The 23,160-nt window shown below is 47.4% G+C and overlaps 1 protein-coding gene and 1 pseudogene across 1 annotated transcript in view; one reads left to right on the top strand and one right to left on the bottom strand.

Annotated features, from left to right (window-relative positions):
* The first annotated feature begins 502 nt into the window (after window positions 1–502).
* ARHGAP40 (Rho GTPase activating protein 40) overlaps window positions 503–23,160 on the top strand; it is a 49,789-nt gene continuing 27,131 nt past the window's right edge. Inside the window, exons 1-2 of the mRNA XM_050807085.1 lie at window positions 503–769; window positions 22,521–22,723. Of these exons, the coding sequence (XP_050663042.1) occupies window positions 633–769; window positions 22,521–22,723 (340 nt within the window). The 5' untranslated portion in view covers window positions 503–632. The remainder of the gene's footprint in view (window positions 770–22,520; window positions 22,724–23,160) is intronic.
* LOC126964301 (DNA replication complex GINS protein PSF2-like) lies at window positions 13,349–13,908 on the bottom strand (annotated as a pseudogene).

The raw sequence follows: 23,160 nt of genomic DNA, 5'->3' as shown, positions 1-23,160 counted from the left end.
CATCCCGACCAAAAGGCCAATCCCGGGAGGCTCTCTGGATGCCCCCTCACTTTGCCATTCCCATTTCCTGCTCCCTTCCTATCCTCCCGCCCTCATGCCCAGGTCCTGCTCTCTTTACACCCTGACACCTTCCTGTTTGCTTGTTTCCTGTCTCCTTCCAAATGTCACCATCCCCGTTTCACAGAGGAGGAAACCGTGGCTCAGAGAAGTCTCAGAGGGAGTAGCCCAGCCAAATAAAAACCCCTGGGTCGTGGGCACTTTCTTCCACCCATATTAGCCAGGTGCTTTATTCATGTGGTTTTACTCTGAAATCAGGATGGCTGTAGGTAATTATAGCGGCCATGCAAGTCTTATTTCATGACAGTTTTTGAAAGGCACCGTTTCCACTTTGCTGTTCCAGTGCAGGTGGGCGGGACTTAGGGGCATGTGTGTGCCCCCGCGTGCCTGCCTGTAGGTGGCCCCGGCCAAGCCAGCCCCGCCCCAGGAGGAGGCTGGACTTTCATCCTGCGTGAGGGTGTGTGGGAACTGGGTGTGCCACGGGGCCTGTCTCACTCCTCCCTCTCACATTGCTGACGGAGTCATCCTCACTGCGGCAGCACCACGTCGGACCGGGATCCTCGAGGTGCCAGCCCATGGCCGAGCCTGCCCTCCTCCCTGCCGCCCAGATGGAGAGGCTGGCCCCAGCGCCCCTCGCCTCACCATGTCCTCGGATCCCGCGGGCCCGCGTTGCTAGGCGCTGCGCCCAGCGCTGGGCCGACCGGGGCTGCAGGTACAGGGGTCATAGGAGCGGGAGGGAAGCTGGCCCTACTATGTGCCAGGGGCATGTGCTGTCTGTCTTGACAACATCTGTCTTCACAACATCCCTGTGAGGCAGGAATCTTCTTCCATCGTACAGATGAGGAAACAGAGGCTTGGAGAGCCCAGCGACCTGCCCACGGTCACCTGGCTGTCAGGTGGTGGAGATGGTTTCTAGCCCTGGTCCCTGGGACTCCAAACCCAGACCCTTCCTGGGACACAGCATTGCCCTGGGTTCATGCTGCTGGCCTCCTACAGGGGTCACTGATTTTCAGATTCTTAGAGGCCATGAGTGACGCCAATGTGTGCCATTTTCTTTTCCTCTGGATATAGAGAGTATTGGGGGCCCAGGGGCTCAAGATTCAGGAGTCTCTGGGTCAAGATTCTGGGTCATTGTGGCCGTGTGGTCACCTCTACTGAGAACTGGTCACCCCTTACTCCTGCTCAGCCTGCCGCTGACAGCCAGACTAGAATTTTCAAATAGTCATTTCCCCCACTCTGATTACATCATATTACAATTTGATTATTATAGAAAGTCAAACAGTACAAGAATACGTATGTTTATTCTCAAAAACTTACTACTGTTAAAGTTTTGACATACACCTTGGAAGAACTTTTTGACATATATAAACCTAAACTTGTATAGTTTAACACATATAGGCTCTCGTGATACACGTGCTTGTAAGGTTTTCCCCCCGCAACCCCTCAATTAATGTTATGGACATCTCTACATGTCAGTAACATAAAGATCTAGTTCATTCACTTTAATGGCCTGCCAGGATCCAACTTTATGGATATCTTTGGTTAATTTGAATCAGTTCCTGGCTAATGGACATTTAGGTTGGTTCCAATTTTTAACAATTCTAAGCAATACAGCAATGAGCATCTCTGGGGACTTGCATGGGTAAAATTCACGTCCTAGACTTGTAGTTGCAAGTTTAAAAGGAATGGTCGAATCTTAGTAGACCCTGCCAAATTGCCCTCCAAAAGTGTTCTAGCTTGGAACATATCTGCAGCGGGAGACCCCCACTGTCCCATTCATTTGCCGCCCAAGGACCTGAAGACGAGACTTGGTCTGTACTCAGAGAGCAGATTCAGGGGCAGGTGATCCTGATTATAGGACAACTGAGTCCTAGAATTCTCTTAAGGGGACAACTTCTAGGCTCAGGAAAGGGAGGGGGAGCTCAGTGAGACCATTTCATCCATATGGCGTGTTCGCTGAACTCCTATGTGCATGGTGCCTGCCCCACCCCAGGCAAAAATGAGTCAGGATAGGATTTTAATGAGAATCAATTTTTAAGAAGCCAAAGACAAATTTGTTTATCTTTCTATCTATCTATCTATCTATCTATCTATCTATCTATCTATCTATCCTATATCTAATCTATCTATCTATTCATCTATCTATATGTTTCCTATTGCTGCTATAACAAATCACATAAGCTTATGTATCATCTCTCTGTCTCTCTCTCTCTCTCTCATTTATATTGGTTTTCTATTGCTGCTGTAACATATCACATAAACGTAGTAGCTTAAAAAGACACAAATGTGTTATCAGACAGTTCTGAGTGCTGGAAATCCCCAAATCAGTGGTCTGTAGGGGTGCATTCTGTCTGGAGGCGCTAGGAATCTGTTTCCTTGCCTTTTCCAGCTTCTGCCGCTGCCCAGATTCCTTGGCTGATGGTCCTGTTCCGTCTTCAAAGGCAGCTCTGTAACACGTTCACGTCTCTCTCTGACTTTGACCTCCACCGTCATCACCATGTCTCCTTCTCTGACGCTCCTGCCTCCCTCTTTCATTGATAAGGATCCTTGTGATGACATTGGGCCCACTGGCTAATCCAGGATCATCCCCCCATCTCAAGATCCTTAGCTTAATCACATCTGCAGAGTCCCTTTGCCTGATAACATATATTCACAAATTCTGAGGATTAGGATGTGGACATCTTGGGGAGCTGTTATTCAGCTGATCACATCATCTATCCAACTATCCGTCGTCCATCCATCCATCCATCCATCTACCTATCTACCTACCTATCTATTATGGCTGTTCCCCTGACTCCAACAGCACCTTCCCTTAATCTCCTGGTTCCTTGTGATCTTTGAGGCTATTAATATTGAATTCACTATAAGAACTCCTGACCCACTGAATGTGCTTAATAGCTACAGGTTGAATGAACAAATGAATAATACTTAAGAGAGTTTAAAATTTGAACCATTTGTTCTCTTTATTATTGAAAACAAAACAAAAAAAGCAACATGTTTATTTCCAGAACAGTGGTGGGTTCTTTTTGTTGTTTTTTTTGGTTGTTGTTTTTTTTGGACGCAGTCTCACTCTGTTGCCCAGGTTGGAGTGTAGTGGCACGATCTCGGCTCACTGCAACCTCTGCCTCCCGGGTTCAAGTGATTCTTCTGCCTCAGCCTCTTGAGTAGCTGGGATTACAGGCGTGCACCACCACGCCCGGCTAATTTTTGCATTTTCAGTAGAGACGGGGTTTCACCATGTTTGTCAGACTGGTCTTGAACTCCTGACCTCGTGATCTGCCCGCCGTGGCCTCCCAAAGTGCTGGGATTATAAGCGTGAGCCACCACGCCTGGCCCAGAACAGTGGTTTTTAAACCAGGGTTCTGCAAACATTTTATTTGAATTTAATCTTTATTATATCTTCCAAATATTAAACATCTAGTAAAAATACTACCTCCACTCAGGTGTCCCAAATGTTTTTTGTCAACCAAAATTATCTTGATTGTATGATCAGTAAATGCTTTGAATTAAACTTATAAAATCAGCTTATAATAATATACTGTTACCTATTTTGTTTATTGAGAAAAGATTCCACTGCCAAGGAAAAAAAAAAAAAAAAGCGAAAACCACTACCCTGGAACGGGGTTGGTCTGTTTGCTCCAGGCCAATGTTCTTGTGTATTGGCTCACAGGGTCACTAGGTCAGCTCCCCCAATCCTTTGAGTCTGTTCATCTCGCCGGTCACTTGCTTGTGAGTCATTTAGTTATTCAACAAATTCCAGCAGCACTGCAACCTTCAGGATGTAAGCCCCTGTCTGATCTGTTTACCCACGGCTCCCCAGCACTGGCACAGGTGTAGGTGCTCATGAAATATTTGCCTGATGAATGAAATGCTCACTGCCTCTACATGAAGTCCCGTGATGGACATGAGGGTGTGGGCATGAATAAGATGCTCTCTCTGCCCTTAAGATGTCCACAGCCTGGTCCAGGAGGAAGACATAACATTGGTCACTACCACATAATACACTAAATGCTGACCGGAAAGGCCTGAGCAGGGATGAATAGAGTCCGTGTTGCCATCAAACAGAACGTTCCCTAATGTGAGGGCGACACAGAATTCACTGTCTATGTGGGCTTAATCTTAAAACCATGCAATATTGACCTTGGGAGGTGCCTCAAAGACCAAGTTGGAGTGAGGTGACTCTCTTGGGATTCCCCTTATCCTTGCTCCCTCTAGAAATATATTTTCTGTTAATTCATGATTGGTATAAAAATGCAAAAAAAGTAGCAAGTGAAATCCACCTGCCCCTCCCACCTCCAACCCACAAGAACAGCAATTGTGAGAAGTTGTGTACATCCTATAGAATTTTGTGCTTCATAAATATTTACATACATGTATATGCAAAATGTATCTATGATCCAATCCATTTACATAATTGTACTTACGTGAATTGGTTTATATTATGTATACTATTTTATAAATGACATTTCTATCTTTATAATATCTTTTCCTGGAAAGACATAGAAATCAACATTATTCTTTTTTTTTTTTTTCTTTTGGAGACAGAGTCTCGCTCTGCTGACCAGGCTGAGGCTGGAATGCAGTGGTAGAATCACTGCAGCCTCAACCTCCCAGGCTCAAGTAATCCTGGGACCACAGGCATGCCCCACCACGCCTAGCTATTTTTTTAATTTTTGTAGAGACAGGGTCTCCCTATGTTGCTCAGGCTGGTCTCAAACTCCTGGACTCAAGCAATCCTCCTGCCTCTGCCTCCCAAGTAGGTGGGACTACAGGCCTGTGCCACCATACCTGCCCTTACATTATCCTCTTTAAAGACTGTGCGATGTTTCATTTTATGACTGGACAGTACTTTTGTTAACTAGCCTCCTGTTGATGGAATTTTAGTTTGCTTCTTTTTCTCTTTTGGTTGCTGTTATAAACTATACTGCAATGTTCTTGGACATATGTCTTTGTGTACTTATCCTTATGATACATTTTCAGAATAGGAATGATTGATTCCAAAGGTGTATACATTTAAAATGCTGAAACATATTCTGGGTGGTTTTCCAGGAAGGTTGTACCCAAGTAGACTCACCAAGTGGGTGTGAGCTTGTTTCCTAACGACATGACATTCTTGGCCAGACATTATTGTTCTTTGTAGTCTTGGCTGATTGGATTGGGAGAAACCTGTCTCTTGTTTTAATTTGCCCTTTTTATTATTATTAGTGAGGTTGAGCATCTTTTCACATGCTCAGTGTCTGGCAGAGTTCAAAGGCAGATCAGAGAGGCAGAAAGACCCATTTTGAGTCAGGTGCACCAGCCAGATTTCCTTAATCAATAATGGGTTAAAGGACTTGGCTGATTGCACACAGATGGCTTGTAGAAGCAATCACCTTTACAAGGTTCCCCTTCACTCATATTTTCCGCATGTGTAGCTCAAGTCTCTGCCACTGGGCTCAATGGCAACTGATCTCTCCAGACACACCCCCTTGTATGTGAGCCCAATCACTGAATAAATCACCTACACGTGGCTTAAATGTGTCAGGGGTAGAAGGACAGCCTGAATCTCAAAGCCCAGCTTCACCACTTATCAGCTGTGGACCTCTGGGTAAGTTACTTAACCTTTCTGAGCCTCGGTTCCTTTTCTGTAAAATGGTTGTGAACAGCAGTACCTGCTTCATAGACTTGTTGTGGGGATAAAATGACATTAATGCGTGTGAAGGCTTAGTACAGCACACACCATGTAGAAATTGAACACTTTGTGTCAGATATCAGTGGTCAAAGGGCAAGTTCTTGGAGGTGACTCCAAATAGCACAGGCTTGTTTTCATGGGACAAGTACATTCAGGACTACTGACTCCTTGGCGTGGCAGAAAGATTTGCATTTGAGTCCTAAATCCTCCACTCATCCTTGGGAAAGTTCCCTCATTTCTCTGGGCCTGATCCTTCATTTGTAGAATCAGTGCCATTCAGATAGTGGCTGCTGTTCACACTCACACATCCTCCTGGTTCGAAATCTGGAACAACCACCCCAGAACCGCAACTCCAGGGACCACGCTGCCGCTGGGGGCTTCTGACCAGCTTTGCAGGAAAAAGTCCTTGTAAACCGCTCTCCTCCAGGGCTCTCCAGCAGGAGGCGCCTCCCCGGATCCTGCTTACAAACCAGCTAAGGGCAGGTCCCTTCGGATGGAGCTTCCTATTTTCCCTCTTTACTCACAATGAAGCAAAGGTGAAGGTGTTAATTACACCAAGCGGTTAGGCTGCAGCCCTTCACAAGCCTGGGGTCCTCACCCTGCCTGCAATGTGGAGGCCACTTCTTCACCTTCCCTCCTGTCAGGCATCACCGACTCTACCCAAATTGACCAGCAGATGCTCATCCAAGTGTGAGAATGTCTTTTCTCGACACTTGCCAGCCCCGGGTGTTGGCAATCTTTTCTGTGTTTGCCAATCTGATAGATAGAGTTCATCCTTGTTTTAATTTGCATTTCCCTGATTACTTGCGAGGCTCCACATCTTTTCTGCACAGGGCGTTTGCATTTTATCTCCTGTGACTTGTTGATTTCTATCTGCTGCCGACTTTCCCAGTAGATTTTTTGGGTATTTTTTTTTTTTCCTGTTGCTTTCCAGGAACTCTTTATATAAACTGGATAGTAACACTTTATCATTTCTTGCAGATATTTCCTCTCAGTTGAGGAAAAAGGTCTTATGACATTTTTTATAGTGTCTTTTGTCATACAAAAGTTTTAAGTCTTGATGTAATCAGCTCAGCTTTCTTCTGTTACGGCTTCTGGATTTTAATTTGCTTGGAGAGTTGTTCCCCACTACCATTTATTTCTTACCGATTTTGTTCTCATTAAACCCTAATACAGACTTCTATCCACCCAGGGAAATTCCTTTGCACTTCCCAGCATAAAAGACCTGCCCCCATTCCTGGGAGATTTGCATATCTCATTTCCTCCCTGACATTCACTGACTGTTCCTTTAAAACGGAGTTTCAACACCACCTCCTCCAGGAAGCCTCTTCTCAGCCCACTCCCCCTTTAGTTCTCTAGTTACTGCTCTGTTCCCTGGGGCTGTTCGCCCCATCTGAAGAGGACTGTCGGCTGCTCATTGGTCCGAATGCAGCCTTGTGTTTTCATGTTTTCGGAGTACTTACTATGGGCTGAATGTTTTACAGGCGTTACTTTATTTCATCCTCACTGCCTTCTGTATACTATCCCACCATTACCCTGATTTTATAGGCCACACATCGAGAGGACAGACCTAGGCCCAGACAGTGTGACTCCAGGGCCTTGGTCCTTAGCCACTGCAGTCAATGTTTTCTGTTGGGGCGGTAACAAAGGGCCACAAATTTAGTGACTGAAACAATACAAATGTATTGTCTTAGAGTTCTGGAGGTCAGAAGTCCAAAATGGGTCTTACTGGTCTAAAAATCAAGGTGTCAGCAGGACTGTGATCCTTTCTGGAGGCTCTCGGGGACAATCAATTTTCTAGCTTCAAGAAGCCACCTGCCTTCCTTAAGTTGTGGTCCACCTGCATCGGCAAAGCCAAGAGTGGCGGGCTGAGTCCTTCTCATGCTACCATCTCTCTGGTTTTCACTCTTCTGCCTCCCTCTTCCCCATTTAAGGGCCTTAGTGGTTTCACTGGGCCCACTTAGGCAACCCAGAATAATCTCCCCAAAATCAGCTGATTAGCAACTCTAATTCCATCTGCAACTTCATCCCACCTCGGCCATGTAACACACTCATTTACAGATTCCAGGGAGTAGTGGGGAGCGGGGGGTTATTCTGCCTACCCGCAGCCACTCTTCCACATTGCTTTTCCAAACTTTAGTCACCTGCCTCCACCCTCAGGAGTCATCCTGCCTCCCTCCAACCTGGGGCTTAGATCAGTGCCTTGGAGTCACCTGGAGGGCTTGTGCAAACCCAGATTGCTGCACCCCACCCCCAGAGTTTCTAATTCTGTAGTTCTGGGGTGAGGGCTGAAAATGTGCATTCCTAACAGGCTCCCAAGTGATGCTGATACTGAAGGTCTGGAGCCCCCACTTTGAGAACCACTGAGTTAAATGTATTAATCCTTCAAATATTTATCAATATCTGCTCTGTTTGGGGAGCTGGGCTTATATAATAGTAAATAGAATGTTTCTGGTATCAGAGGTCCCAGTATAAAGGAGAAAACAAACAGGCAATGACTATGGAGGGTGGTAAGTGCCAGGACATCAGTGAGCCCAACACCTGTAGGAGGGCTGCAGGAAGTCTTCCTGGAGGAGGTGATGCCTCAGCTCAGTCCCAAAGTAGGCACTGAGCAGGCCAAGGATGGGAAGGAGAAGAGTGTTCCTGGCAGTAGCTGGGCAAAACGTCAGGAGAAGAGGAAGCCTGGTGCCTCTGAGGGGTATACGTAGCTCACACTGGCTGGAGCAGAGAGCGGGGCAGAGGAGAGATGGGATTGGAGTTTGCTTTCAAGCCCTGAGCCCGGCTGCAACCCCAGGGCCAGGAGACCTGAAGGTGGGATGACAATCTGGCTCTTAAGCCCTTGAGCGCACAATGGAAGAGTGAGCGATGAGGCCCTCCCTGTGAAGGTGCCTGCAGCAAAGACAGGGATAATAAGGCCATGCCTCAGCCCTAGGCCAGCCTAAGAGGAGGTGAAACCACAGCAACCTGCCTGATGTTCTTCCTGCTGGTCTTTTCTGAAGGCTTTAAAGACCAGATGTTCTTAATCTGGGGCTCAAGGATGGACCTTCAAAGATCTGAGAACCACTAAAATTATTTTCTAAATGTTACACATCTCTGTGTGTGTGCAATTTTCCGGAGAGAGGATCCACAACTTTCATAAGATTTTTAAAAACTCCCCCCACTGCGCCACTCCCCTACCCCAAACCAGCTAGGAAGATGTTATAGACCAGGAGTTGTAAACTCTGATGCCTTCAAGGATTAAGTGGGACCCTCAGGGAGTCACGTGGCAGAGTGTAACATCTCAGGGCATGGTGAGGATTGTGGAACCGAGCTGTGAATAGGAAAACCAAGCTCCGTAATATATTTTAAGGTTTATTCTGAGCCAGTGTAAGAGACCCTGGCCTGGGGAACATAGTCTCAAGAGGTCCTGAGAAGGTGTCTCCATGGTAGTCAGATTACAGTTTGGTTTTACGCATTTTAGGGGAGACAGGAGTTATAGGCAAAGGCACAACTCAAAGCATGGAAGCTGTATAAGTGGTTTGGCCGGAAAAGGCGGCATATCTTGAAGCCGGGACTTACAGGTTATACGTGGATTCAGAGATTCTTTAATTTGCAATTGGTTAGAGGCGTAAAGCTTTGTCTAAAAATTTGGAGTCAGCAGAAAGGAATGTTTAAGAGAAGGAAGTCTGTTAACCACTATACCGGGTCAGAGTTGCTCGTAGGGGTGTGTAAGTTCACCTTCGTCTGGCACGGCCATAGATCCTGTTTATAATTGGTTATGTTATGGTCACAAAAAGTCCATTTTGTCAGTCTTGTGATGTCTTTTTTTTTTTTCTTTTTTCTTTTTTTAACAGAGTCTCGCTCTGTCACCCAGGCTGGAGTGCAGTGGCGAAATCTCAGCTCACTGCAACCTCCACTTCCGGGGTTCAAGCGATTATCCTGCCTCAGCCTCCCAAGGAGCTGGGATTACAGGCACCCACCACTATGCCTGGCTAATTTTTGTATTTTTAGTAGCGATGGGGTTTCACCATGTTGGCCAGGCTAGTCTTGAACTCCTGGTCTCAAGTGATCCACCTGCCTCAGCCTCCCAAAGTGCTGGGACTACAAGTGTGAGCCACCATGCCTGGCAATTGTGATATCTATTTTAACATTAATGCTGGTCAGATGCTGTGCCTAAACTACAAAAGGGAGGAGCATATGATGAGGAGTGTCCAGTCTCCCATCATGGCCCATCATGGCCACGAATTCAGTTTTGCAGGTTTCCCTGGGATTCCCTTGGCCAAGAGAGTGGGTCTGTTCAATTGGCTGGGCGGCTTAGGATTTTATTTTTGGTTTACAGAGGGCGTTAAGCCTATTTAAAACTTTTGTTTGTTTGTTTGTTTGTTTTTAGAGACAGGGTCTCACCCTTTTACCTAAACTGGAGTGCAGTCACATAATCATAGCTCATTGCAAACTCAAACTCCCAGGCTCAAACAATCCTCCTGCCTATGCTCCTGAATGGCTGGGACTCCAGTTATGCACCACCACACCCAGCTAATTTTTGTAATTTTTTTCTAGGGATAGGGTCTTGCTGTGTCGCCCAGGCTGATTTCCAACTCCCGGGCTCAGATGATCCTCCTGCCTCGGCCTCCCAAAATGCTGGGATTACAGGCATGAGCCACTGTGCCTGGTCTAAAACTTTTAATATCATCAAATTAATGACATTAATACTTAATGTTATTTTAATAAAAACAACATTTAACCCAATACGTCCAGAATATGTTCACATGTAATCAATAGAAAACAATGAGATATTTTACATTTTCAAATATGAAGTCTTCAAAATCCAGTGTGTATTTTTCATTTCCAGCAATCTCCGATAGGATGCTAAATTTTCATCAGAACTCCTTAATGTATATTTAGAGTTCATAAAATATACAGTTGGAAAAGTAGATTTGTGTACCCAAGTTGTTCTAAACATATTTAGGCCTTTTCCAGTAAATGAAACAAGTATCTAGTTTTAAATTTAAATTAGTTAAAATTAAATAAAGTTGGCTGGGCACGGTGGCTCACACCTGTAATCCCAGCACTTTGGGAGGCCGAGGAGGGCAGATCACCTGAGGTTGGGAGTTTGATACCAGCCTGGCCAACATGGAGAAACCCTGTCTGTACTAAAAATACAAAAATTAGCTGGGCGTGGTGGAAGGTGCCTGTAATCCCAGCCAGGAGCCTGAGGCAGGAGAATCACTTAAACCCAAGAGGCAGAGGTTTCAGTGAGCTGAGATTGCACCACTGCACTCCAACCTGGGAAAAAGAGTGAGATTCTGTCTCAAAATGCAAGAAAAGAAAGGAAAAGGAAAGGAAAGGAAAGGAAAGGAAAGGAAAGGAAAGGAAAGGAAAGGAGGAAGGAAGGAAGAAAGGAAGGAAGGAAGGAGTTAAAAATTCAGCTCCTCATTCATACTAAATACCATATTTCAAGCGCTCAGGTGGCAAGTGGCTATAATATTGGACAAATCAAGATGACAATCTAAGTGACTCAGGAAGGGACACACAAGTGTCTATAACCTTGTTCGAAGGAAGGATCAGGGCAAGCCTACACAACTTAACGACTTTCAAAGCTTCTCTGGCAAGCACCACAGGGCTATGCTGCTGGCTGGAAGCCCGTTTTAAGAGGCAGCCACCACTTGGCTTCAGCCAATTGTCACTTAGAGAAAGAGACCCAGGATTATCATCTCCACTGATTATTTTTTCCCAGGAGAAATTGGAACTAGAGGACTTAAAAATGTGAGACCTCCTCATTTTCAAATGATGGCAAGCTATTTAAAGGGTGTGAAAATCCAGGGTGCGTGTTGGGGACGTGGTGAGGGGATGCGGTTTGCTATCTCAGATGGAGATTGGTAGATCATGATCTTCAGTTGCAAATATTTGTCATCTCAGAGGTCATGGGCAGTATCTTAATCTCCCCCAGCCATCTCAAAAATGCAGGCTGCCCCTCCCAGAAGTGCTATGTGAGAATTTTGATGCAATCCGTCAGTTCCCACCCAACTCTTGAAACCTATGCAATTCTCTGAACCCCAGCAACATAATGATACTCCTGACTTCCCAACCCTGGTTGTGCAATGGAATCAACAATACTGGTGCCCAGGTCCCATTCCCAGCAGTTTGGGTGTCATTGGTCTGGCTGGGGCAAGCTCCCTGGGAGATTCCAGCCCATGGGCAGGGTGGAGAAGCATCCTGCCCTGGAGAAGGTTTCTGGGCCTGGTCTCCACACCTAGGATGCAGCTTCTTGGGCCCAGCATGGGTCCTCTGTTCTTCTGATTTGTGCCCAACTTGAACAGCTGAAGGGGGCACCCATAGCTGTGCCTTCCCTGTCTCCCAGCCCAGCCTCCTGTGTGATTCAGGAAGCTAAATTACATTAATTACATTTCAGAATGTTTTATTCTTGTTGTCTATAACACGAAATAGCCAAGCTTGTGACTTTCATAACCCACAGATCAGATCTAGCCGAATTGTTATGTGAAAGAGATGTGGCAAGCATTATTTAATAATTCAAAGAAAGGTCACACTGTCCAGAATGAGCCAGTCTTCTGCGTCTTAATGGGAAAGTTGTAGTCACAGAGGGATTTTAGGAGCTCAGTTAAGATGATACTTAAAAATGTAAAGATAAGATTTGCCTTTTATAACATCTCATTCCCACCCATCCTAACCCTGTCCCCACAGGGATTGCTTCGTAGATGTGAGTGTTGCTGTGTCCTGATGTTCAGGTTGTGCACTGCATGAGAGTGTTACATTCAGAGGGTCACCATTTAAGTCGTCATCATGTACTAAGTTATGTGAGCTATATAGGTGGGCATGAAGAATCGAAACCTCCTGGCAAGTCCTGAGGCAACAGAGGAGAGACCCTCTTCATAGGCACACATGGCTATGTACACATTCATGAGTGACTGTGCACCCACAATTCCCTGGCACACCCATATGCCCATGGCTGTGCCCTGAGATTGCCTGCCTGCCTTTCTTTCTTTCTTTCTTTCTTTCTTTCTTTCTTTCTTTCTTTCTTTCTTTCTTTCTTTCTTTCTTTCTTTCTTTCTTTCTTTCTTTCTTTCTTTCTTTCAAGTTGGGTCCATTATTTTTATTGTGGATTGGGGTTTAGAGGATAAGCACTGGTCAGCATCATTAGCTGCACCATCTACCATCCTTCTCTGTGACCCACCTCTGTGGGAGAGTCTAAATTTAGCCCAAGAAATCAGGATCAAGAAGTGGGGGAAAAAAGCCATTGGCCACATGGCCACTCCTGCTCTATCTACACCTACCAGTCACTGAACACTTACCCAAGTGTGACGGTTTCCATGCAGGAGACCCAAGTGGCTCTGCTAGGGGCGATAACTTATTTGCCTAAAGCTTTTTTCTTTCTCAAAAGTGCGGAGGTGGGGCGGAGAAGGCTGATTTCTAGAAACAGATGTGGAATTGAAGAACATCCCAGGGAGCTAAGTTTTAAGGACTAATCACAAACTTGTTGCTTCTCCAACGTCACGAATCCATTCCTTGCACCATCACACGTTTTTCATGCATTAGAAAGTGCTTCTAGAGCTCCAGAACCATGAGTATCTCACCCTGTCCTGAGCACTCACATCCCCCAGCAAGCGGCCTGTACCAGGCCTTTCTCTAGAAGTCCTGAGACTGAGTACTCTCCGAAGGCTGGAGGTTTGTGCGGAGTTTGTACATGTGGCTGAGCGCTTGTGTGAGGACAGTCCTGCTGGTGTTGATCTCCATCAAGGTCAAGTGATCCAGCTTGGCATGTGCCTCCTGTTGTCTCACAAAGCTGTCAGCAGACACTCGGAGTTTGGCTATACGAGTGTCCCACATGTCCTTGACCAGGGTCCAGATTTCATCTGCCTTTGGGATGTTGTCTGAAGCATGATTTAACAGGAGCTTGGTAAGTTCCATGTAGTAAGGGCCAGGCATTGGGGTGAAAGTTTCTTCCTTTCGTTCATGATTCCTCATCTTCTCCAACTTTCCTACGTCCATCCACTCCGGAGGGAGCAGTCAACATTTGTGTCTTTGCTTCAGGTTAATTGCCAGCCACGGGGGCACTTCCACTGGTAAACCACGGTTAAAAGGCCCCAGGTACCCACCCCAGTGAGGTAGATCTTGTCCAGATTGAAGTTGGGGATAATGGTAACCAGGTCCTTCTCGGCCAGGAACTCGACCTCGGCCATGTCCATGGCAGCGTGAGCAGCCGGCTCGGGCCTCACGGTCTCCTCCGGCCCCTCAGCATCCCGGAGGAGGCGTGTGGCCACCGTTTTCCCCAAGATTGCCTTTCAATTTCTGCTCTAAGAGGCCCAATTCCTATCCTTCATTGATTCCTGACTCAGAACCGGGTGAGTCACTTTATCTGGGGGTTGGAGATAGGGTGGAACATGGAGCGTGCACACAGCCAGTGGCATGTGCACCTGGTACCCGGGAATGTGTTTGAGTGGCAGAGTGGGCTCACCGCAGAGCTGCTGGGGTTGTGCAATAGTGTGCTGTCCCTGTCAGCTATCACTGTGTGACAAATGATCCCCAAACCCAGCGGGGATCATTTCCCGAGGCGATGATCATATACTCCCACCGCTGTGTCTGAAGGTGGCTGGGGATTAGCTGCTCTACCCTAGGCTCTGCTGGGCAGCTCCATTTCTAGCCATGGGTCCAGTTGAACTTACTCCTCCCTGCTTACTGGGCTGTGGTCTGCGCCACATGTGTTCATTCTGGGACCCAGGCAGCAGTTGTCCAGGGACGGCTCTTCTCATGGTGTTGATAGAAGTGTGAGAGGGCCACCCCACCACCTAGGCACATTGCATGCCTGGGTTTGCCCAGAGCCAAAGGCACAAGGCATCCCACACAGCCACTCCCTGATGGCGGCTAGCTCTCTCACCCACCTCTCTCCCTCCTTTCCCTTCACCCCCAACTTGTCACCTTCCCTCAGATTCCCTACTCAGCAAAGTAAAGCTTGGCACTGCCCAACAGTGGCTATCTGTTGCTCCTCCAGCCCGCCCCACTGGGGACAATCTAAATTCATCGCTCCACAACATATCATTACCCAAAAATAATTATGGCACAAAGGACGTGTTCAAAAGAGTCCAGCAACTTTGTGGCTCAGGTGATAGATAAGAACCCAGCTGATCAGAGGCAGAACTGGGGCTACATCTGGGCTAGTGGTATTCCCTCACCAACCACAGGCTGCATCCGGCCAATGAAAGAAAAGAAAACATTCACAATTGAGGAAAGACTGTTGTACAAGCAGCTTATTAAACAGTGGTTGAGAACGTGGACTACAGAGCCAGACTTCCTGGGGTCAAATCCAGTTCTGCCGTTTACTAGTCAGGTAACCTTACAGAAGGCACTTAATCACTGTGCCTCTGTTTTCCCATCTGTAAAATGGGATAATAATAAGTTGTGAAGAGTAAATGAGTTAATCCATGCTAAGCAGTGTTTCTCAGCCAGAATGATGGTGTTCCCCAGGGAACATTTGGCAAGGTCTGGAGACATATGTCATTGTTAAAACTGAGAGAGATGCTTTGGCATCTAGTGGGTAGAGGTCAGGGATGCTGCTAAACTTACTACAATACACAGGACAGCCCTCCTTCACAGCAAATAATCATCCTGCTGACATGCTGTTAGTACTGAGCTTGAGGAAGTTTGTATGTATGTATGTATGTATGTATGTATGTATGTATTTATTTATTTTGAGGTGGAGTCTCGTGCTGTTACCCAGGCTGGAGTGCAGTGGTACAGTCTTGGCTCACTGCAACCTTCACCTCCTGGGTTCAAGCGATTCTCCTGCCTCAGCCTTCTGAGTAGCCAGAATTACAGGTGCCTGCCACCACGCCCAGCTAATTATTTGTATATTATACAACATGTTTCACCATGTTGGCCAGGCTGGTCTCGAACTCCTGACCTCATGATCCACCCGCTTTGGCCTCCCAAAGCACTGGGATTACAGATGTGAGCTACCACGCCTGGCCTGAGGAACTTTAATGCAGTGTTCAGAGTAGTACCTTGCAGCAGGTCACTGTTAATGCCTGTTGATTAGAATAGTCAATGCCAGCTCACTCCAGGGCATGTGTTGGAGTCACTTGTCCCTATGGCCACAGAACCTGAGCTTGTGACTAAAGCCTTTTCCTTCACTCACTGTAACCTATAATACTTATGATGAGGATAATGGTGATGCTGCCAATAATGATAATAGTACCTATTATTATTACAACAATTCCCATTTCTTGTGCACCTAGTATAGGCCAGATATTTTGTCAGACGTCTCATTTACATTTCCTGTGATGCTCGCAGTGAGGATAGCTCTGACTGGCCCCCACTTTGCAGAGGAAACTGAGGCTAAGACAGGTGAAACATCTCGCCCAAGATTCCTCGGTGTCAGGTCGGGACAGAACTCAGCCTGTTGAACTCTGGAATGCCACACCCTCTGCTGTCAGCATTTCATCAGAGTCAGGGTGGCGAGGTCAAGGGCAGGCTCTCTCAGTGGAATTGAAGGCTGCCCCCAAAGCCCTATTCACCACTTTCGGGGGAAGCCCTCGGCTGGGTTGCTGAAGCCAGGCCATGCTCCCTGCCCCAGCAGGTCCAGGCTGAGCTGACCTGGTTTGGCTGCTGGAGGGGAGGCTCGGCCACACCTCCACCGGCTCATCCCGATGGCCCGCATTCTTGCTCCCTCGGTCATGCCGGCTCTCGGCTTCGCTGAGCAAGCTCTCGCTTCTGTGGCTCTCAGCCTTGCATGGGTTTCTGCAGCCCTGCCCTTTGGGAAAGGCCTTTGCTCCACTGTCATATTATTCTCACTGCCTGCTGTGACCTCAGGGGCAAGGATCTCGCTAAGATCACCTTGCAAAGCCCCCTTCTCTACCCCTGCCTTCCCATTTTACAGACTTGGAAGCTGAGGTCCATAGAGGAAAAGGGACATGCCCACAGCTGCACAGAGCATGAGCAGGGGAGCTTGGATGGGAGCCGAGGACTTCTAGGCCCTGCCTCATCTTCCAGGCCACCTGGGGGGAAAGTTCGTGTGTGTGGAGAGAAGGGCTTTGCATTCAGGAAGGCTCCAAGCCACTGTGAGGGCTCCGGCCCTCTGACTCTCTGCGGGAATATATTTCTTCCATGGTCTGCGCTTGTAAGCCCTTGACCACTCTGCAGGACAGGAACTAGAGGCCACTCACTGGCTGGGCAGTCTTGGGTGAATCACTTGCCCTGTCTGAATCTCAGATAGGAAGAGCCCAGAAGCAACGTATATTGATCAAACTACATTGACTGAGGACTTCCTGTTCTAAGCACCTTATATATATTCGCTTCCTAGTAACTGGCCGCAGTAAGGGCTCAATAAACATTAGCTGAATGAGTGAATCGGCTCTTACCCTACACTGCCCAAGGTAGTCTGTTAGCTTCATATTAAAATGAGGAAGCTAAGGCCCAGCCAGGTTTGGGGACTCCCCAAGGTGACATTGCTAATAAACAACAAATCTAGGATTCAAATTCAGACCCATTTGACACTAGAGCCAAATTTCTTGACTTTTTTTTTTTTTTTTTTTTCTGAGACGGAGTCTCACACTGTCACCTGAGCTGGAGTGCAGTGGTGCGATCTCGGTTCACTGCAATCTCTGCCTCCCAGGTTCAAGCAATTCTCCTGCCTCAGCCTCCTGAGTAGCTGGGATTCCAGGCACCCGCTACCACGCCCACTAATTTTTTGTATTTTTTAGTAGAGATGGGGTTTCACCATGTTGACCAGGCTGGTCTTGAACTCCTGACCTCGTGATTCACCCGTCTCAGCCTCCCAAAGTGCTGGGATTACAGGCGTGAACCACCGCGCCCAGCCCAAAGTTCTTGACTTCTAAATTTACAAATCAGTTTATCTATTGCTTTGTGGCATCTAACGACCATCATTTTATTCTGCTCAGGGATTCGATGGGTAAGGAATTGGGACAGAGCGGGCAAGGGTACCTGCCCTCTGCTCCGTGATGTCTGGGGTGTCACCTGGGAAGACTGAACGGCTGGGGGTGACTTCTTGCTGGGGACTGGAGTCATCTGTCTGGAAGTTTCTCTACTCATGTGCCTGACACCTACACTAAAACAATTCAAGGGTGAGGTTCGGCTCAGGCTGTCGACTGGGGCACCTGCATGTGACCTGGCACTTGGCCTGAGCTTCTCAATGTAGCAACCCATTCCAAGGAGCAAGCAGAGAGTGAGAGAGGCAGGTGGGATCAGCTTGGTCACTATGACCAGACGGAGAAGTCTCATCACTTGACCTCTGCTGTGTTCTCTTAGCTGAAGCTGTCACAGCCTGACAGATTCAAGGGGAGGAGACACAGGCCCCACCTCCCCATGGGAGAACTGTGAAAGAATGTTGGGCCATACATGGTACCGCTACAACTACGATATTCCAGGCAGTGTTCTAGGCACTGGGAAGACAGCAGGGAATAGAGAAGCCAAGAAAGAAATAGTTCCAATAGAAATGAATGTGTTATAGAAAAGCAAAGAGCAGAGACTTAATCCAGGTTAGAGATGAGAAAAGTTGTGTTTGAGGAAGTGACTTTGAGTCTGAGATCTGAAGGGTAGTTAGCAGACAAGGGAGGGACATTCCAGGCAGAGGGAAGAAGGAGGTATGTGAGACGAGGCTAGAAGCATAGGCAGGTCAGCCCAATGCCTTTGTAAGGCATTTGGATTTTATCCTCAGTGTCCTGGGATACCATGAGGATTCCTAGATGCAGTGAAAGGCCAGTTCTGGGAGCTTGGAAGATCTTTCTGAACCAGAGAAGGATATATAGAAGAAACATAGGAAGACTGCGATGAGGCTGTGGTTCAGGCGAGAAGTGATGGTGGCTTGGGCCAGAGTGGTGGTTCAGAAGTTAGTGGATAGAAGAGTTGTATGAAAGGTAAAATTCATTAGGGGTTCATGGAATGTGGAGACACCAAAAAGGGTGTGAGGAGTGGCTCTCAGAGTGCTTGATGGAACCATTTGATGAGACAGGGAACTCTGAGAGGGGCACAGTGTCTAGAGTGGGGAAGAAAAAATGCATTCAGATTACTTCATTTACACCTGGGGCCTCCCTAAATCATCTAGTATGGCAGTGAAGTGCCCTGGCACTGGGCCTTGCAACCTGGGTTCAAATCCGAGTTTTGCCACTTGCCAATGGGATAAGTCTGGGTGAGTCCCCCAATCCTGTTGTGTCTGTTTCCTTGTTGGTAATTTGGAGACAATAGCACCCCCACATGGGACTGATGTATTAAACTGAGGCTTGGCCAGGATTGATGGCTTACATGTGGACTCCCAGCACTTTGGGAGGATCACTGGAGTCAAGGCATTTGAGGGCAGCCTGGGCAGCATAGCAAGACCTCGTCTCTACCGAAAATCAAAAATTAACTAGGCATGGTGGCATGTGCCTATAATTCTAGCTACTTGGGGGGCTGAGGTGGGAGCATTGCTTGAGCCCAAGACTTTGAGGCAGCAGTGAGCTATGATCATGCCATTGCACTTGAGACAGAGCAAGACCTTTTTCAAAAAAAAAGAAATAAACTGATGCTTGAACATGTTTGCCTCTGGGTGTGTAGTAAGTACTCGGTAAAGGTTTAAAAAACCAAATTACAACTGGAGGCCGCGCTGTATATTTAGGACCTGCGTACTTTTCTGCATGCGCTATACCTCAACGAAGCGCTGGAAACAAAACAAAGCATCAGCTGTATTTGTGAGGCTCTGAACACCTTTTGTGGATGTGTTCTCTTCCTATCGTTCTCTTCCTAGAAGAGGGGTACTCACCGCCATGCTGCAAAATGCAATGTTGGAACAATGACACCTTTAGCACTGTGGGTGTTTCATTTTGTTTCTGTTCTTTCCTGTGCCCCTCTCTGACCTCCTCAGAATGTTCTTCCAAAGAAATAATTGCTGCCCCCTCACTGCTTAGCTATCAAATGGTGACAGTGTTGACAATTTTGCTTGGGTTTAGTCGCTGCAGTTTTCAAATTGTCACGAAAACACACAGATGTCGGTAATTTCAAAGTGAATCGCAAAGCAACCAAGGAAACGGAGCTGTGCCCCCAGCATGGGGTGCCAAACAGATTCGCAGGAGGCACTGACTAGTAGTTTTCTCAAAAAGCATAAATAGAGCGGAACAGCCAATTTTATAATTAACTGGGACTTGGTCTCCAGTGAAGCTTCTGCTCTGTGCAAATGCCGGAGCTGTTGCCAGGAGGTTGCGCCATGTCCCTTCCTTCAGGCTGTGGCCGACTGGAGGTTTCTTTGCTTTACCACATTTTGAGTCTGTTTCAGGTTGGAACTGTTTAGGACTCGGAGTTGAGCTCTGTGTGGGCAGGCTGCCTGGGAGGAAGCCACAAGCCGGGGTCTATGGTAAAATCCTGGCAGGACAGGCCATGGGCAGAAAGAACATGGGTCCCTCATTCAAACATTGTTAAGAATTTTGAGATGGTGACAGCAGAGCTCTGAACCAAGTGTGGACTGCTTCCGAACCTGGGCCCTGTGTGACTGCACAGGTCGCACATCCATGGAGCCAGCCCTAGGTCCTAGATTACACCTCCAGAAACGGACGGGACAACAGTGAGTGAAGTTATAGGCTGAGGGCAAAATACGCCTTCAGGGACTCCAGGGGATGGGATCCCACAAGAGGGGGGCTAAGCAGGCAGCAGAGGTAAAGTCAAAACAAACAAACATCCAATAAAATAGTCCTTTTTTAGAGGTCATGCGGCAAGAGTTCACAAACCCTCTGATTCAGCAATTCTGCTTCTAGGATTCTCTTCTACTGTGCAAAGGAGCAAAGGTAACAGATGGAATTGTTTGTGATATTGATGAATAGATAAAACCCAAACCTCCATCAAAAGGAGATCGGGGTATTTCAAGTAAACGCACTGTGTGGGGGACCCGCCTGTGAGCATCCAGCTCCTCAGTAAAGAGCTATCAAATGCTTAGTGCGCATGGGACTCTTGTGGGGCTGGTGGAGGACTTGAGTTCTGGGTCTTGGCTGACATGAGCCCAAAACAGTATCTCCTGAGTGAAGAAGAGAGTGCCTGCCTTTAGGTTAAATATGCCAGGGGAGAGATATGAGATGTCTGCACACCAAGGTGTTAGCACGGAAAATGTGGTCGCAGTCGCAGGAGAATGATTGATTTTCTACTTTGCTCATTTCTGCATTGCTGGGAATTTTTACAATAACTGCATATTGATTTTATAACAGAAAATATAGCTAACAAAAATCTGTTTTAAGGCCGGGCTCACTGGCTCATTCCTGTAATCCCAGTACTTTAGGAGGCCAAGGGAGGCGGATTGCTTGAGCCCAGGAGTTCGAGAACAGCCTGGGTAACATGGCAAAAACCCTGTCTCTACAAAAAATGCAAAAATTAGCCAGGCATGGTTGTGTGTGTCTGTAGTCCCAGCTACTCAAGAGTCTTGAGGTAGGAGGATGGCTTGAGCCTGGGAGGCGGAGGTTGCCATGAGTCATATCGCGCCACTGCACTCCAGCCTGGGCCATAGAACTAGACCTTGTCTCAAAAAACAAAAACAAACAAACAAACAAAACACAGAAAAGCATATATGTATGTATTTTTAAAAAAAGCAGCATGTGGATGACTTTTCCTTTTTAATCCAAATGAGTCTTGTTTTTTTAAAAGGACAGTTCAAACCACCTATGTTTACTGGTTTTCTTTGCCTTTTGTTTGTTTCCACATGGGAGCTTAAATATCTATAGAACTTGCAGAATATACACTTTTCCTACTTAAGGAAACTGGGGAAATGGATTTCTTCCCTCTCTTCTGGCAGGGGTAGTTTATGGTCTATTTGCTGGCCCGTGTCAGGGTCTAGATGACTCCAGTGTAGTATTTTTGCCATTATGACCAGCCCCACCGTTTCTCAAGGATTTGGGCCAGCAACAGAGGCATTTTGTCCCTAAGCTCATCTGAAGTCCTGGACTTCATTTATATGGACTAGGAGACTTGCACTGTCTTACTCTGAGATTCGTTGATTGCATGAAGCAGAAATTCATTGATCGTAGCTTGGGAAGAAGAGGGGCATTAAAGGAAAGGATGTGGGAATGGGGGCTCTAGGGTAAACCACATAGCCTGGATCATGAGAAGCTGCAAGTGGGACCTGGAAAATCAAGCTTAGGTTACCCCACATCCCTCCATGGCTGCAGAGGGTCTCCTCTCAGCTTCTCTTGGAAGACTGGCCACTCCAGTCCCTCCAGCCCCACACGGCTTCCAGTTCACATGCCTGATACTGACCCCTCTGCCCTTGGTTGAACACCTTGAGAGAATGAGACTAACTCCGTGATGTATAGTGCCTCTGTGATCGGGTACTTGCTCTGTTCAAAGCTGGCTGGGAGAGGGGAGGAGATGAGGTGCCCTGTGATACAAACAGGAAAACCAGGGCTTGGCAGCCAGACTCACAAAGGAGGAGGTGTGAGGGAAGGAGATAGGAGACTCTCTGGGTAAAAATTCGGTGAGATCCGTGAGACACTGCCCTGTCATTTCCTCGCCTGTCTTGGTGTTTAATCCCCTCTCAGGAATGCTGCATTTACCGTACGTATGTCCAAGACTGTTCGCCTTCACCAAGAAGGTGGAAGCAAGCAAAGCAGTCTGGCCCTGCTCTGTCCCCTGCAGCACTGCTGGTTTGCAAGGATCCCACAGGGGTGATGGGTCACCAGTCGATTTGCTGAGATCACCCTGAGAAACGTGCCTGGGAAGCTTGCTTAGCCCCCAGGGGCCCCAGGCTGATTTCTGGAGAGCCACAAGCCCCAGCACAACCCCCATCATGAGCAGAGACTTGCTGACCTCCCTGCACCTTCCCCACTTGCTACAGCTCTGGCCCCTCCTCAGGCCGAATGAATCAGCTTCCCCAGAAGAATCCCCTGCAACCACGCCCTGCCGGCTGTTCCCACTCCCGGCTGTCCTCGGCGGAGAGCTCCAGCATGGATGGCTTTTGGATGGAGGTGGAACGGATCCAACAGAGAGATGAGCTGAGGGAAGAGGACAGTGGCGGGAATGAAGGCCAGCTTCCAGAGGGTGAGGGATCCCGGCGGGGGCCTGTAGGGGTGGTGGGAGGGCTTGATTCCAGGCAGAGAAATGTGAGAGGATCCAGATATGAACCAGAACATGACAGCATTTTCTCTGTTGCCTGGACTGGTGCAGTATCCTCTTCACTGCTCTCCCTGCTTCACCCGTGCTCCTTACTGTCTGTTCTCCATGCCATAGTCAAGACGATCTTTCAGTAAAGTTAATTAGATTATGTCCCTCCTTAGAGTGAGTCCTTCAGGAAATATTTTTTGAGTCCGTATTATGTGCCAGACACTGTTTAGGCACTGGGGATACAACAGTGAATATAAAACAGTCTCCTATCTACAGAGCTAATGTTCTAGGGAAATTCTAAGCCCTCTGCTCAAAATCCTCAAATATCTCTCCATCTATCTCAGAGTAATAGACAATTATGTGTCCCTATTATC

The sequence above is a fragment of the Macaca thibetana genome, chromosome 10, assembly GCF_024542745.1.
Source record: "Macaca thibetana thibetana isolate TM-01 chromosome 10, ASM2454274v1, whole genome shotgun sequence".
In the NCBI taxonomy this organism is placed as follows: Eukaryota; Metazoa; Chordata; class Mammalia; order Primates; family Cercopithecidae; genus Macaca; species Macaca thibetana.
This window is presented reverse-complemented; position numbering and strand designations above follow the sequence as displayed.